Below are 16,867 nucleotides of genomic sequence, written 5' to 3'. Positions count from 1 at the left end.
TAAGAGAACCTGTAGTCGGATTTAATGGCCGATCAGGTACGCAATCTACCAGAGATTAAAAAGGGAGAGTGTGCGCCGTATGTACATGCGGTTGCGTCATTTCCTGTACGAGGTGATCCCGTGTGAACAACAGGTCTATCACTCACTCCCTCTCTGTCTCGGAGATCTTCCTTATTTGGGGAGATGTCGGCGTAAAGGAAAGGAGGACGAATAGCAGTTATTACCCAACTCTTGCACTGATTTCTCATCTCCATTTTGAAACCTTTGCATCCCGATCACATCCGATCGTGTGCGTTCAAGGTTCTGTTTTCAATTACTGCGCCGCACCGGAAACAGTGATCCACTGGAAAACAAAATGGTAATTTTGTAACCACTTCAGCCACAATATTTGGCTGACACGAAGCCATATTTGGGATTCTAATATCGTCTGTACAGATCGATCCGGGCTCCACGATTTCGGCTGCCCGAATGGCGTCGTGGACCACACTAATGGACGCGTGCCAATCCAGCTGGTCCAGAACCGTTGCGTTCAGGCTTCCTGGTTGTAGAATGACAGCCCGCTCGGGTACAATTTATTAAATGCAGCTGTACGCCTCCGCATGACCTCTGCGGACGGTACGGTTTAGAGCGGTGTGGTCGCGTCCATGTGTCCGGGGAGTGTCTACGTCAAACTTGATCAGCTCAAGACACTCAGCGCAAGTAAGCAAAGAAAAAAAAGAAATCTCACAATGCACATTGCCACCGTCAGTGACTCGCCTGAGCTGAGGGTTGGGACCTCGCCAGAGTAGTGGCGCAAGTGGCGCCACGCGTATACACACACGCCTGTCCGAAAACATTAACAGGTTGCTGACAGATCCAAACGTCGTTGTTGTCGGTTTCTCCTTCCCCCAATGCCAGCTCTCATGAAGTCTAAAGCGCCTCTAAATTATTATAATGGTGCGTTCCGGGCAGCATTAACCCGGGAGAACCCCGGTAGATGCGATGGTGTGTGATGATGCGCGTGAATACACACGTTCCGTTTTTTCATTCATATTTCATACGCTTAGTGGACTCCGTGGACCGTCCCCGGACGCACGTTTTTGTTGAGTCTCGTCAATTTGGCGACAGGAAAGATTTTCATAAATCTGATTTGCAACCAACGTCGCTTCGATTCTCCAAAACCTTTTGTATGGAGCTCCGGTTAGTTGTTTTGGGGCGTGTGGACAGACAGATCGAGAAGAATGGATGCAAAAAAAAATCAACCCGATCGTAGTGTCGTTTCGTTTAAAGGCCGATTTATTGTGACTAATAGTGGAGCGATGGGGCGAGAGATCACCCCAGGCAGGGTAGGGTGATGATTATTTTCATTATGTTAATTGGTGACCGATGGACAGTCAAATTTGGAGAGTTCGCCACAAAACTCCACAAAACTCCACGAGCCTTCCAGATACTAACGTTTAAACGAGGAACGAGTTTGCATATAATGTGAGGTTATGGGGTTTGTCTTTATGGGCAAAATGTCTCTTCGCGGCGCTGCATAAAATATGGATTATGAATAATTTCTCCAAAACTGCCTTCATCATTCAGTATTTTACGATTGTTTACAACGGAGCTGTTTTGGGATATTGGAACGATTAGAGTCTCTCTGTCGTGTAAACAATGATCACGATCGCATCTTAATCCTGTTAACCTGAACAAATGTTGCTTAATGAAGAGTAATCCGACTATGCTTTCTAGTTTTTACACCAGCGAGTTGTTGTTGACTCCGATCATCTACGATCGAGGCCCACTTTGAGATTGAGAAGTCTAAGGTGAAGCAAGAATTGATAAAAATAATTAATTGGAGCTAGACCAACTTCCAGATCGAAGTCCTCCGAAGTACAAACACAGCAGTAGATCATCCAATCACTATGGACTAACTGTCACAATGCTCCAAACTTCAGACACGGCTAGAATCGCTTTTGACAGTACCCCAAACATCCACCGACCCGAATTCATGATGCGTGCGCCATTTTAATTAGCACATAAATCAACAACAACCGATCGGTACTCCGGATCATGACAGTGCCCTCAAAGACGATGACTCACAAGAACGATCGCCGACACCGAATTGCTTGGTACGACAATTACTCCCTTTTCTTTCAATTATGGTAAATTTGAATAATTGTCGATCGTCGTCGAACCTCAACTCCAGGGTTTTGCGGTTTTTGTGCTGACATTGACGCGCTTCACACCCGCTAGTCTCCTGCTGGCGTGATGCCGCCGGTGACTTATGTGGCACATTGTACACACATTATAAAAGCCCTCCCTCCGGTGATCGGCAACTTAATGCTTCGCTGCATACATTACATGCGAATCTCGCGAACCGTAGACGATCTCGTGCCTCGTTTCCCTGCCACGACCAGATCGATCGTTTCCGAAAGATTGCAACGATTGAAGGGTTTTATTAATTTCTGTGCGCTGTTATTGAATATTCCTCCCTGCAGAGGAAAACAATCAATCCGGAGCGGCAAAACAGGTGATCCGGTTCGTCTAGGTGCGGCGCCATACTGTTTCACCGCAGTCCGCTTGACAGATGGACTATTGTTTTCGATTATTACTTTGCTGCACTACCAAGCGCTGCTGCTCAGCAACGTAAATAATAAAACCGTTTCGATCAGTTCGCCGATACGTCAACCTACGCATCGAGCGGGATCGGGCCACGGTGCACGGCTGAAGGTTTCGCGCGTCTCAAGTGGCGCACCGGTGACTAACGCGCTAGGTTAAAGGCTAGGTTTGTTGTAATATTAATTTGCAAAACCCCCCCCCCCCCCCCCCCCCCCTTCTTGACGTACGATCGTGCACTGGGATCGTGGTCAATGGCGCCCGGGACAAAGTCTAACCGAGACGCCAAGAGCCGCCATGGTGGAGTGTGATAATGAAATTCAAAATTCATCTCACCAAACCACCTGGAGCTGGCTTAAAGTGGCCTGTAAGTGGCGTCCGGACTATCGACTGCTGAAACTAATGCAATTCGACATTTTCCTTTCCATTGTTGTAGGACTTAAGCTACAAGAGCAAAAAAACCCCATTAAAGTGTACTTGTTTGATATTTTACCAAGCAAATTTCGACACTTTCGATCATAAAACATTGGCCGCGACTTTTATTTATAGCTGTTCAAAAGGTTCCAACTAGAAGCGAAATGGTTCCTCAACGTGATGCCGCCGAGTATGGGTAGCGCGTACCGTTCCCTATTGCTGACTAGATGAATATCTTTGGCCAATGTATTCAACATCCTTCGGTTCATCGCATTGGGGCGCATTGTTTTAATCAATATAACCGCCGCCACCGGACCGGATTTGTCAATGAAGAAGCGTACGCACGTTACTACGGTTGTCGGTTTTAACTATTCACAAAATCAAAAACCCAATCCCCAGCCACAGGCTTCCCTCCAATCACCGGGGTCCTTCATGTGACGCGCAACAAGTTGGATTTAAATTAGATGCATTCGAGTCATGTTGCGATCGGTAATATCCGGTGGCAAACCGCGACCGGACGGTGTAGGAATCACCATTAAGAAAACCGTTCCTCGATTATCATACTCCGCTACTAAAATGTGTCGATTCTGTACTTGTAGCGCAATCCGGGTGTAACGCGCCAGTAGCGAAGCAATCAAGCAGCGCAACCATATCTCGAGGGTTAGAGTTAAGAGCTGAGCATAAGCCGTCCGTTCGCCTTGCATCGGGAGACTGGACAGCAATAGTATAGGATTTCTTCATAAATAAATTAACAAATAAACAAGATCGTAACCGTAACAATAAACACGGCACAATAGCTCCGGATCCGGAGTCCGCGTGTCGTTTCATTGTTGTCTGGGCCCGAGGGTCCTGTCTCGCAAAACTCCGCTTCCTTCAAAACATCCGGACCGTGCTGGAAGGTGCACCACCAAGGTGGCCGATGATTCAATTTCCCCTCAGCGCCGTGGTAGACTTTCACACCCCGGCAACTCCGACACCAGATTCTCGATTCGCATATTTATGAGGAGAAATGGTGACCCGTGAGGAAGAGGCGGGATGTAGAAGGTAGAGGTGGCCTGCGCGAGCCATTGGCATGACACGCGGACACAACATACGACGCGTGGGTGAACAGACGAGCGATCACAGCTCCAGAACGACAACTGGCTGGCTGGCTGGCTGGCTGGTCCAGGCGGCTGGCGCTACAAGTCGTCCGATGGATGCCCTTCAAAAACCGCACACCGTGCCGGGAGTATGCAGTGCGGGTCGAGGTTGTCCGTGTGCCCCACCTAAACTTGACACCTTCTAGTTAATGGTAATGGGACCGATTCTTTATCCGCAAAGTACCGTGTACGAACACGAATATCTGCGGACCACGGTTACCGGTTTCTGGGTTACAAATTTTGATAGCTTCCGATACGTGGCTGTGCTCACTCCGTGTGTCTCATCATAATTCCCTCTCGGGTCCGGTGGAGGTAATAAAGTTGTCTACGGCGTGATCTTGTGAAGAAAAATGCGTTTGCAAAATTTTATCCCCCCGATATGCGGTTGGCACGAGCGCGCGAACCCGTCGTCGACTCGCGTACGTCACCCTCGGGGAGACGTTAGGGGGAGAGTTGAGATATAGTGGGTAATCTGATTGCCATAAAATTTTCAAATGATTGCACAAAGGACATAATCTCCCGCCGCTTCTGGCGCTGGAGGCCTGATCTGGACAATAAAACTGGTCCATTTATTTCGACTTAATAAAGTGGACTTGTGGAGGTTTGCTTCATCGATCATAATTCAGACTGGATCGCTCATGTGGTCAGGGTTGGTGCCTTACCGAAGGCACCTTACCATCCTGGTTCCAGAACCAGTTCCTTCCTAACTTCCAGACAAAGATTGATTCGGAACAATCTTGCGCTAGATGCTTGGTCTAATTAACTCTGGGTGATCGACGAAGCTGAGCCTCGCAATCACACCTCATCCTCATAATTAGCTTCAACTCACGACGGAAGACTTTCTCACGACTCCTCCTGTCCAGCAAATGGATTCCTGCACCCATCAGTCGAATCTTCTTCGTTCTAATGATCATCAACACCCCATCAGCCCAAGTGTGCCAGTAGCTGCAGCTCCTTCTTACCTTAACGCAACCGATTTGGAGGAAACCGTCCACGGCACGATGCATAAATCACGCCGCCAACTGGAAAACGATTAATAAAAATTAATTACCCTAGTGCGATAATTCACGCCATTCTATCGCTGCACTGCCGCGTGAGGCGGTGAAAAACTGGCCCCCGATCGGCATACACTCACGCGCAGCCCGGGAAAAAGTGCGGAAACGTGTCTGACGCGTCGATTACGCCGCACACGAACGCTCGTCCGCGCACGCCTTTTGCTTTTGGTGAATTATGGAGAAAAAGCGCGCGCGCGCACACACACACAGCGTCGGGTGATTTATGGGATATCGGAGCGGATATACTCCGGCCATCGACGGCGTGTGTGCTGGATGTGTAGTGCTGCTTAGTGCCTCACAGTACATCAACCGCCACTGCCGATAAAGAATAATGGAACGAAGCGTCGCGGCACTATGTTTAGAATTTGACACTTTATCACGTCTCGCTTATCCAGTGTACCACTTCCACGCTGGTTTTCCGTGTGGCGTGTCTGCTTCCTGCCGGTTTCGACAAGTTCGTGCCAAAAACGGTGTGGAATGGATGTGTCCAGGGTCGGAGAGCAGCATTAGAAGAGCCAGCATGTGACAATGACCGGGATCGGGATGGGGTATACTGCAGGAAAATCTTGGACAAAAATCTACCAAGGACCCTCTTGGATATAGGTCTGGGAAATGTGCATAGAGTTGAAGTCCTGGACATATACCAGGAGAGTCGCAGGGGTCTCTGGCTCGTACCGTAAGAGAGCCCGATTAGAAAGCAGGGACTCGACAAACTAAGATGATCTTGAGGTGGTAAAGGAGTGCTACGCAGTGGCAGATCCAGCATTGAGGAGACCTGTGGCTGGAAGAACTCTTATTCAAGCTGTTGGAACTTTTTAAACTCCGTGCTCAACAGGACCCTTGGAGGACATGGAGGCTCTTAGAGACGGCAAAGTCTCTAGATAGGACTTGGACTACGCGGTCCGGTGGAAGACTAGATCTCTTGAACAACGAAGAATCTTCGACCGTACCGTCTTGTTGGTAGATGAAATTTGGACAAGGCTTAATGCCTACCAGGTATCTTATCAGGCATCTTTTGTAGTAGACGAGGCGCTTTAGAAAACTTGGTCTCTTGGTGGACTGGTTCTCTTGGTAGACAAGATCACTTGCACAACGAAGACTTTTCAATCACAACGTCTCTTGGTGGATGAGACTGGGACAAGGCTTTATGACTATGAGATCTCTTGATCTGGTTGTCTCAATAATGCGATCTTCTTTACCAGATACCAGATACAAGATCACTTAGACAACGAGGACTCTTCGATCGCGACGTCTCTGGGTAGATGAGAGTTGAACAAGGCTTTATGACTACGAGGGTCTCTTGGTCGATCAGGTCCTTTCGATAACTAGATCTCTTATGCACTGCGTCTTCGGTGCTTTAGAGAACGTGGTCTCTGGGTAGACGGATTTTCATGATAGACAGGATCTCTAGGACGTTCAGAGTCTTGTGAAGATAAAATTGCAAGAAGCATCTTGCAAGCTCAGCTCACCTTTTAGCTCCCTTAAAAGAAGAACAAATCCATATATGTTACCTAAGCGCACGCCTTCAATTATTTAATTAAGTTGAAGTTTTGATTTATTGAGTTTTGTTTTATCCTTTTCGCTGTTGTCTGGCGCTAAGTACGGGAGTCTAAAATTAGCAATCCTCTCTCACTCTCTCTCTTCTTTTGCTTCCGTTTGCAACTTTTTTTTTGTTCTCCTCTTCTGTTGATTTCTTAACTTCAAGAATGTTTTTAATAACCTTACATAATGCGATCTAAAAATTGCTCCTAATTTGCCCCGCTTTCGTTAATCTTTTATTTTTCATTTGCTTTTTGAAGTTTTCTTATCACGCAGCATGTTTTTTTCAAGTGTTTTAAATCTCCCTCACGTGTGCTTCCGCTAATGAGTGCCAAAAACGGGAGAAGAGAAGAGAATCCTCGCACCGGGTATGGGCCTGGTGGCTTGTGACTTAAGAATTTTCTTGTTTGCTCTTTTTATCCCTTCAATTTGAATTGTAAAACTGTTCCTACTTACAAACTATGCATTTAAAGAGTTTTTTTGTTGTTGTTCTGTTCTACTTGTTTCTAATTAAATTTCGCCTTAGCTCCTACTTCGCTACCCTATGTTGGGGAAGGGGATTAATAAATAGGAGTAAACTATCGTCTAGCTTGCTTGCCTTTGCTTTTACGCTGCTTAACGTAAGACCAATCCGATCACTTATCAGCAGCAGTTGCACTCAGTAGCACTTAGTCTAATAATTTGTAACCTTATTTGTTTCCTTTTTTTGGTATTGCTCCTGATGTCCTGGTGTCTCGTTTTATCTCGCAAAAATGGCGCTTTTATTAAACTGTTTAAGCGATGAAGTAGAATTAATTGTAAATGTGTATTTTTGCACTACTGCAAACTCGCTTTCTCCTTCGTAAATGTAATTTTCCTCTTTGTTTTGTTAAGGCAATATTTACTTACTTCAACTTCAACCATGTTCGACCTGATTCCCTATAAGCCATTTAACCGAGAAAAAATCAAAAAAACACACCCAACTCTCATACTAATAAAGCTAACAGTAACATGGGAAGGAGAAAAACAACTATAAACACTAAATAATACATTATTGTGCTGTTGGGATCAGCCCCCTACCGGCTGTAACAAACTCGACCTTTTTCCTAGCAATTGCCTTGGAATGGAACTAAGACTGAAAAGTGTGCAACTAGAGCGTAGAAATGACAAAACTGTTCCCTCCCTCGATTCTCTTAAGTTTCCACCAGCACGTGAGTAAACAGGTTGTGCAGCTTGAAGCCGACCTGCTTGTAAACGAGCGAATTCAACCCGTCCGTATGGTACCGAAGCTTGCCATTCTTCAGAAACGCAACCCGATCCTTGTTCGGTGCCTCCGGCCGATGCTTCAACATCGAGTACTGGCTGTAGCTGGGGCTGAAGCGACAGATTTCGATCTGCTTGTTCGTCAGCCTCCCGTACAGATCATCATCTTCACCGCCCCAACCGCTGAACATGTTCGACATGCCGTTTATGTTGAGGAACACGCTCGATTCGATCGCAACCGCACCGCCAAACAGCCCCCGGTACGGCAGATTGTACCGGAACACGTCCAGGCTCGAGCACATGTGGCGCGGTTTCCGCGAGCACGCATACAGATGGCCCAGATTCATCGGCATCAGGTCAACGTCGTGCAGCACCAGACACGGATAGTCCAGTCCCATCGCAATGAGCGCCCCGATATTGAACAGCTTCGCCCGGTTGAACGGTTTCGGATCGTACTGCTCAATCACAAAGATCCGGTAGTGGATTCGCTGCCGGCGCAGATAGTTGTGCATGTAGATGAGGAACTGATTGAGCTGCCGTTCGCGCTGCCGGTACGGTACGATAATAGCGGTGCTGAAGCTTGGCAGACAATCCTCCGGATAGTATTCACCACCGAGCCGTACATTGTTGTTAATGATGTCTTCCGTGTAGGGTGGCCGGTACAGGGACAGATTTTCTTCGATCACTTCACTGTAATCGCACCGGAGCCCGTTCCGCATCAGCGAAATGTTTTTGGTCGTTTTGCGTATCAGCTGATCGTAGATGTTTTCACCCTCGATGTAATCGTACAGGCTGGCGAATCGTCCCGGCCACAGGAAGTACACCATCAGCACCAGGTAGGCCGCATACGCGTACACACCGTTCGACAGCCGGAACGTTATCATGGTGGTGCTTGGGGACGGGTTTTTTTTACGGTTTGTACGGTCCGCTTACGAAGGTGGCCCTTTTCAACCCCACACTCAAATACACACTTGGGATGGATTTTATCGGCACCGAAAATCAGTTCACTTTAGACGTGTAGAGTGTAGAGAGAAAACAGGGCCAACTTATTAAGGTAGGAAAATCGGATAATCGGTGCTTGGGGGCTGGTAGACAGGACAGACGGTAGAAGAGACCAGAGGGGGGATGGGAGAGAGTGGACGGCACTAAATGCGTCGAAGAACAGCTCGATTGCACTGGATTGACACGCGAACGCGAGTGCAGGTGCACTTTGGCATGCTCGAGCGGTGTTGTGTCGGTGGTCGAAAAACTGCACACACAGCAACAAAAACAGAGTATTCGACAGCATGCGCTTCGTACCCCAAAAACCCGAAGTTTGATGACCGCCGTTGATAATGATGATGATGATGATGATTATTGCGCTACCACTTCAACGAGAAACGACTTCGACAATGCTCGTGGTCCGGCTTTTTCAACACCCGGCAAACGGGTGATTGTGCTAAAACAGATGAAGAATGATGAAAATTGCGATAAACTTCTACACACTGCAGCAAACTAGATTTTCCTTGTATTGGGTTAATAGCGTACTGTGGAGTGTGACCGCTTTTCCACCGTGTTTTGGTCCTGCTTTTCTCGGTATTCACGTGCGCGTATATCCTGCGGGGAAAACGCACACATACGCAGACAGGAAAATGCTCAACACCGGATCAAAACAAACAACCAACGCGCGGTTGACAGCGACAGGTTTATAGCGGAGCGTCAGCGAGTTCAAGCGAGATTGGAGCCAAAGCGTTGAAATTAAAATACATTTTATTTTATTTCTCGAAGAAACTACACAATTATATTGATAAAGACAGGCTTGTGAAGCGTTACAATAGTGCCGTGCTACGCGACCGCCCTAACAATCCTCACAATACGCAATAAATCTGTCTTGTAGGCCTTGTTCACCAATCGGGTTTAGGCAACGTGCTACACTCGACTTCACCAAGACAAGATCGGCTTATAATTTTAAAATAACAATTCTACCCGCCGTTCAGCGGATACGCTCGCCTTACCGAAAAGAAGCTCCTCTTACTCGTTCAACCCTGCAAAGAAATCCTTCGCATTGACGCGCTGCGATGAGGGAAGGTTATGCTTCAGCGTCCGCTTGTCCGGTTTGCTGTTGTACTTGATACCGTCAAAGTCTTCGAAGTATTTAATGTTCCAGAAGCGTACATCGTTGTCGTGCGAGCTGGTCGCAATTAGCTCACCACTCCCACTGATGTCCATCGTATCGATCGCCATCGAATGTTGGCCCACGATACCGAGCACACGGCCCGGCACTAGATGCATCGCCCGGATAATGCCATCCTCACCGGCCATGACGGCAATCTGTTCCGTGATCGGTACCATACGGTTTGCGCTCGCTTTCGGTCCGGTAAACGCATCGCAGTGGTACGCAAACTGGCCCCAGTTGAAGGTGTAGTAGTTGCCCTTGGATGTACCGACCACAAGCTTGCTTTCGCGCTTGAATGTTCCCATGCAGTTGAGCTCCTCTTCGTACGGTTCTGATTGGACGAACATTTTACTGGAAGAAGGAGTAATATTTAACACAAATGGACATTCGCTCTAACGCCCATGCTTACCGTTGAGCAATGTTAATCGTCGTCAGCAGACCATCGCCACTCGTCATCAGCAAATACTTCTGTTGCTGGCCGTTCGACAGGATGCACGAGACAAAGTCCTCCACCGGTCGCAATCCAAACACCGCATCTTTCTGCCGCAGATCCCACAGCTTCACCTCACCATCGTCATCGCCCGTCGCAAACAGATGCTCCCCAAGCACCGCCATCGAGTACACCGGTTCACTGTGTGCTCCTTCCCAGACCCGTTTAAATTTCCCAGTTTCCGTATCCGCTACCACAATCGAACGTTCCCGGCCGGTGGAAATGATGGATAAACCATCGCGGGAAAACTCCAAACAACGGACCGCTTTCGTGTGCAGTTCGTGTGTTGCCGATAGGACGTTTTGCTCGTTCGAATACTTGTACATCAGCACATCGCCCACGGACGTGCCAACGGCAAGAATGTCTTCACACGGATGGAACGAAAGATCCACCACAAAATCTTCCGTCTGAATGTCGGCCGGTTTCGAGCGTGGTTTCTTAATTTCCGTAATGATCGCTTTTATCACGTCATCATCCTCCATCTCTTCATCGTAATCGTCAATCACCCGATGGGATGGGCCAGCCTCGGATGTGCTTTCACCGTCGGGTCCCTTTTTCGTTCCATCCTCCTTGTTGCTGGTTGCTGCCTCTGTATCGGAATCCGAATCTGATGTGCTGTTATCACCAGTTGTCTTTTTCGCTAGGTCATCCTTGTTACCGCTGGCCAAATCGGAACCCGAGCTTGTGTCGGACATTTGACTGTCGTCCTCCTCGTCGTACGTATCATCACTATCCGTATCATCCATGGCGGGCGATTCGGGCACACCGACAAATCCTTCCTCCGTTTCCGATACGTACTCGATCAAACCTAAAAGTTCTTCGGTGCGGGCAGTCAGAAAGTGCGTTGCGTCTAACTGATCCACATCAATTTCTGCGTCGTCTTCACTATCGCTTGAATCACGGAAGTAGGGCGAATGGAAATTCCTCCTGCAAATTGAAAACACCCCGATCCCCGGAAGGAAACTTATTTTAGGTTATGGCCATCATCTCACTGTGCTGCCGACTGCCAATCGATGCGGTTCGGTTCCCCTGTTACTTACATTCCACCAACTGAAACACAAACTTAAAACACGGCTTGGACGAAAACGACGGCTATACGCAGCTAACAAACGGTGATAGCATCAATTACAACCCGCTTTTACAGCCGCTACGCATTTTCCAAATCTCTTTATCAACGTGCAAGCGCGGCACACATTCCAATGATGCGTTTTTGTTATGACAGCAGCAGCAGAAGCAGCTTTCCTTTGTTTTGACAACATAGTCGATTTCGATGGCGTTTCGAAGTGAACATGTTCGAATGTACGTGAAATGTTTCAACGAATGTTTCAATGGATTTGAATTTATTTTGAAATTTCAATCGGGTTTTGATTACTTTTGATAAAGATTTCAGTTTTTTACTAAATTTTATGATTAAATGAACATAAATAGATAAGAAAAACAGACTTCTTTCGTAAATAAATATTTTTGTTGAGAAATATTTCAATCTCTTTCTACAGCAAACTGTTCTACGAAAGACGACACGTCAAACGTCAGCGACTGGCTGTCATACCGACGAAACGTCAGAAAATATTTACGTGAACTGGTTTTATTTCGTTTTTTTCGCTCTACAAAAGTTATTCCACCACACAACAGTGCATCGGAGACGATAATTCGCTCAAAATAACGCAAGTTACAGGCTGTGCAATTCCGGAAAACGGTGCTGATAAAGTTAGCTAAAGTTTCGCTGCGAAACATAATCACTGAGCTCGAGATCGAAATGTCCCGATGACTCGCTCGCTGCAAGTGGCCACAGTGGGAAGTGTGCAATAGGGGGTTGAACTCGTTTTCGAGAGTGGTGTTATCATCATCAAACTATTGTGCGTACTTGGGTTGTGATAAAGTGTGATTGAGGGTGCTGATTTGTGGAATCCGATAGCACAGCACAGTCGTCGGTTGTGCAAACAGGCTTCGAAAAGCGAGCGCAAGAATCCGCTACAACGCAGTGCCCTTCGATATCGCAGTGCCCTTTAGCGAGTTTGGCAAGCAATGACAATGGGAGATGATGCGCCCGTCGTAACATCCCTGGTACTTCCGATTCTGATACGACCAATACTATCCCAGGTAAGGGCCGCACAACATAAACATCATCCTCCTGCAGAAATAGACCCCAACACAGCACCACTAATCTACTCCCGGGTGCGAGCTGTTTGTTTTTCTAAGCAAGGCAGCGGATCCCCAAAAGGGGCAAAACGACATGGAGCGATGGTACAGGGAAAGTCGTCTTTCTTGTTTTGTGTCGCGGGCAGCCACAAAAGTACGTGCCTCCAACAAGTCCTTCTATGGGGCGCATACTACGGCCACAGAGGCCACCGAGCGAAGAAGCTGGTCGGTCTCGTTTAATGTGTGTATGTACACAGTTTTGCATAAACCACTTTTTTGCTTCCTGCATTGGAACGCTCGGAGGTGGGGCGGAAAGCTTCCTCGTACGGCACAAACACACAGCACGACCAGCTCAAGCCACACTAGATTACCAGGATGTGTCGTGTGTGTTTACGATTCACTTTTCATCGCTAATCGATTGATTATAGTGTGCCATGGTGTCGAAAGGGGGTTGTTTTTTGTGATTGTCGCCCCACCGCACACTAGATACAGGGATTGGAAAAAGTATACGTCTATGCCGTTCCGTTCGGACCGCTCTCCAGTAGTGAGGACTGACTATCCAACTACGTGGTATCATGAAGTCTAGTAAACCATAAGTATTCCGGCATGACCACGCAGGCCGATAAGCCAAGAAGAAGTTTTGAAGCCCTGGAATCATCATTCGGCTTGTAGACAAGCCCCGTTCCATCGATCAATCAGTAGTTGATCGCTTGCGTCTGACAACATCATTGCAAATCAAATATCGGTAGTTCCATGACCATGATCATGACATGGTCTTCAACTAGGATGAGGGCTTTTAGGATCAAGTTCAAGCCCAAATTAATATAGCTCTAAAAACTATGGCAATAGCTACATCAGAAAGAGTTGTCAAGTCAAGACCTTTCGAGGTCGTACTGTAAAATTAGAAGCAACATTTGATCGATCTTTATGGACCTCCTATCTTTCAGCAGTATGATGATTTCAACTAAGAAACCATGAGGCGTGTATGAAACCCCAAGCTACTCAAAGCTTTAGGATTATCAGAATTCCTATATGAATACAATTGTGACCATCTTTGGAGACAGTAGATGGTACAATCGAATGACTCTTTATATTAAATGATAATATATCGGAACAGGCTTTGAAGTAAGATCTATATAAAATTCCATCCCGGGCAAGGAATGGCTATCCAGCTGCGGTGTCATAAAATCATGTAAAATAAACCATAAGTGAAACATCAAGAATGCTTGAGGTTGTAGTGTCAAAAAACAAAGAAGCATATTTAACGGAAAATTTCTTCTAATTTATGAGCTTAACTAATCTAACTAGATTTAACTAATTAACTAAATAACTAAAGAAGTTAACTAGATTAACTAATCTTAAATATTAGTTTCCTTATGTTAAGCCGATTTACACTTCAAGCTCGCTATTTACCATTTAATATCCAGCCTGCCGTATACTTTTTGCACTCACTGTAGATCTGACAACGGTGGTTAGTGGTTGGTGACTTGAATGCCAACCATTTCCGTCGAACGGATCTATGATCGCTGAATCACCACCAAAGAGGATGGCGTTCGGTGCCATTTGTCGTTGTCGATTTATGGGTCGTAAAATGAATGCGTTGGAAAAACCAGCACTTACAACCGATCCGGTTCGGTTCATTAGCTAAAAAAAAAAAATAAATAAATAAAAATCTGCAAATTCCATTGCATAACACCGACCGTTCTCTCCTGCTTGTTTGTGGACAATTTTGCAGCTCGAAAGGCGCGATGTGGTCGCATCACAAACGCTACGGGCCGCCCTGACCAAAGCGGAACAGAGCCACCCGGGCCTGACGTACGATCTGGTGATGGGCATCATCAAGAAGGGCGACATCAATGTGAACATGAACGAAAGCATCCTCAGACTGCAGGGTGCGGCCACAGATACGGACCGTAAGTACAGCCCCTTTTCCGTCGAACTTCCCACAATGAATTCACCACGTGGTTTCCTTTTGCTTTCCGGCACAGTGATCGAATATCGACTGAACCGCACGGAAGATGCATTCCAGGAACTGAACAAAAAGTCGGCCGCACTGAAACGAATCCTGAGCCGCATCCCGGACGAGATAGCTGATAGGAAAACATTCCTGGAAACGATAAAGTAAGCAGCAGCGCACCGAATCCGGTGAAGGATGATGAATTACAGCAGCATGTGCACGGTGGAATAACTAATGGAGCATAATTTTCACTCGGAAAAATTCGAATGAATTTTTTCCACAATTCCAAGCTTCATTTGTTCGCTTTAATGGGTGGCGTATTGAAGCGAGCTTATGATATGCACGCTATGAAAGCCCAGAATTTTGTTTTTTAAATTAAAAACTTCCTCCCTTAGGACCACTTCCTCCTTGTCAGTCACGTCAATCATTGTAATGCAATGCCTTCAATTGTCTACACGTCTGTTCTATCCTTCGCAGAGAAATAGCCAGTGCCATCAAAAAGCTGCTCGATGCGGTGAACGAAGTGGTCGGCTTCATACCGGGCTCGTCCGGCAAACAGGCGGTGGAACAGCGGAAGAAGGAGTTTGTAAAGTATTCCAAAAAGTTCAGTACCACCCTCAAGGAGTACTTCAAGGAGGGAGAGTAAGTGATCGTAAAAAAGGGAATTTCCCGCGATTTTTGAAACCCCTTTTTCTCCACCGAATACTAATCGATTTCCGAACGCGTGTTTGCTTTGTCTCTTCCCACTTCCAGAGCAAATGCCGTATTCGTAAGTGCCCTGTACCTGATACACCAAACGAATCAGATTATGATAACGGTCAAGAACAAGTGCGAATAGAGTGGGCGGACTGACGTTGGGTGGCCGCGATCGAAGGTTCGCCTGTCGGATGAAGCAAAATCATGAGTATTTAATGATTAGATATGTTTTTGTTACACTGTTTCTTTTTCTTTGTGTTGTTTAAATCTGTCCCCTTGCCCACACTGCTACTACTCCTGCATCATTCCTGTCCCCCCGTTCTCTATGCATCTTCCGTTGCAATAATTATTGACTGTACGAAGTGCGCATCGTCCTGCGCCATTGTTATGAGAGAGATTTATGTTGGCGGGTCCCATTTTTTAGGAAAAATAAAAAGGAAATCAAACACCCTACTGGCAGCAACGGACAGGGCAGCTGCTCTGGATTGATACGAATATTTACATTTTGCCAATAGTAGGACCGATGGTTCCCATCTGTATTCGCGTGGTAAAGCAAATAATTATGAATGAGAGACTTTTGGATTAGGATTATTACTATTACAATTATTAATATTATTGCGAGGGAAAGCCAGACACCGCTAGAGAACGTCACACGTATTAGGAAAAGCGCTAGTGGAAAGGTTTAACAAGAAAGAAAACGTCTATATATACAACACACCCACACAAGAATAATTTGAATGTTGGTCGTGTAGGAAGGAAGCAGATAGTGAGTATGATAACAAAAAACCCCTATGATAACGTTATTATTTCTTTTTACTATAGCGGAGAAGAAGAACAAACGAGCGAGAGTGTGAGAGTGGAGGACGTAAAAAGAAGAACAAAATCTTAATAAAACCATACACTATAGTTTTAAATTACCGTTTTTTTTCCCCTGCCCGATGTGCAGGACACAGCTTAAAGCACGAAAGAACGACCCCGGAACGCTATGCATATTAATTAGATTATTCCCTTCGCCCATTACGGGCGTAATGAAGCGTACCGAAGCTGCCGGACCGTCGGACTGAAATATGAATGCCCCTCAAGCCAACCATCAAGTGTTGCGGTGCGTTTTTAATCTGCAAATCTTAACCCGTTCGGGACTAGCGACACACACACACACACACACTCGCCAATCACACTAATGAAGAGAAGAAGTTCACGTTCTTTAATTACTGCCCAGCGTGTTGAAGCCTTTTCCGATGCTTCCTTCCTTTTTTCTGAACTCTGGACAAGCAGTGGTGAGGTTGTACACGTGTTGGAAAAAAAAATCGCCACTCGACATAAATGGATTCGCTGGAAGCTCTTAACACTGGATAAATTTTATATTAGATCGTCTGGGTGGTATTCGCGTAAATTTAAAGGATATTTGAAAGGATTTTGTTTTGAGATTGATTTTAGACGGAATTTAACATTTATGGG

General features: G+C 46.3%; 3 protein-coding genes across 4 annotated transcripts; 1 reads left to right on the top strand and 2 right to left on the bottom strand.

The window, feature by feature from the left end:
• Window positions 1-7,010: 7,010 nt before the first annotated feature.
• On the bottom strand, window positions 7,011-9,615 carry LOC118509187 (beta-1,4-galactosyltransferase 2-like). Its single transcript, XM_036049455.1, has 2 exons — window positions 9,500-9,615; window positions 7,011-9,410 (listed from the first exon to the last, which is right to left on the bottom strand). The coding sequence occupies exon 2, from the start codon at window positions 8,854-8,856 to the stop codon at window positions 7,903-7,905; it is 954 nt and encodes a 317-aa protein (XP_035905348.1). The 5' UTR covers window positions 8,857-9,410; window positions 9,500-9,615; the 3' UTR covers window positions 7,011-7,902.
• An 88-nt stretch (window positions 9,616-9,703) lies between these two features.
• On the bottom strand, window positions 9,704-11,861 carry LOC118509185 (WD repeat-containing protein 55 homolog). 2 transcript variants are annotated; one of them, XM_036049453.1, is made up of 3 exons: window positions 11,658-11,861; window positions 10,537-11,544; window positions 9,704-10,478 (listed from the first exon to the last, which is right to left on the bottom strand). In XM_036049453.1, coding segments are annotated over exons 1-3 (1,506 nt in total). In that variant the 5' UTR covers window positions 11,660-11,861; the 3' UTR covers window positions 9,704-9,982. The 2 variants fall into 2 exon arrangements, with proteins under 2 accessions (XP_035905346.1, XP_035905347.1); XM_036049454.1 differs by having other exon boundaries at window positions 10,537-11,580; window positions 11,658-11,852.
• Window positions 11,862-12,159: 298 nt separating this feature from the next.
• On the top strand, window positions 12,160-16,323 carry LOC118509184 (programmed cell death protein 10). The gene is made up of 5 exons (XM_036049452.1): window positions 12,160-12,717; window positions 14,492-14,669; window positions 14,745-14,877; window positions 15,191-15,355; window positions 15,467-16,323. The coding sequence occupies exons 1-5, from the start codon at window positions 12,643-12,645 to the stop codon at window positions 15,549-15,551; spliced, it is 636 nt and encodes a 211-aa protein (XP_035905345.1). The 5' UTR covers window positions 12,160-12,642; the 3' UTR covers window positions 15,552-16,323.
• The last annotated feature ends 544 nt before the right edge of the window (window positions 16,324-16,867 follow it).

Source organism: Anopheles stephensi, chromosome 3 (genome assembly GCF_013141755.1).
Source record: "Anopheles stephensi strain Indian chromosome 3, UCI_ANSTEP_V1.0, whole genome shotgun sequence".
Taxonomy (NCBI): Eukaryota; Metazoa; Arthropoda; class Insecta; order Diptera; family Culicidae; genus Anopheles; species Anopheles stephensi.
This window is presented reverse-complemented; position numbering and strand designations above follow the sequence as displayed.

Excerpts from the sequence above, each read along its gene's own strand:
- LOC118509184 (XM_036049452.1), top strand. The coding sequence starts at position 12,643 with ATGACAATGGGAGATGATGCGCCCGTCGTAACATCCCTGGTACTTCCG. Across the intron at positions 14,670-14,744 it reads TGCGGCCACAGATACGGACC|TGATCGAATATCGACTGAAC; the intron begins GTAAGTACAGCC and ends TTTCCGGCACAG. Across the intron at positions 15,356-15,466 it reads GAGTACTTCAAGGAGGGAGA|AGCAAATGCCGTATTCGTAA; the intron begins GTAAGTGATCGT and ends TCCCACTTCCAG.
- LOC118509187 (XM_036049455.1), bottom strand. The coding sequence starts at position 8,856 with ATGATAACGTTCCGGCTGTCGAACGGTGTGTACGCGTATGCGGCCTAC.
- LOC118509185 (XM_036049453.1), bottom strand. Across the intron at positions 10,479-10,536 it reads ACGATTAACATTGCTCAACG|TAAAATGTTCGTCCAATCAG; the intron begins GTAAGCATGGGC and ends TCCTTCTTCCAG.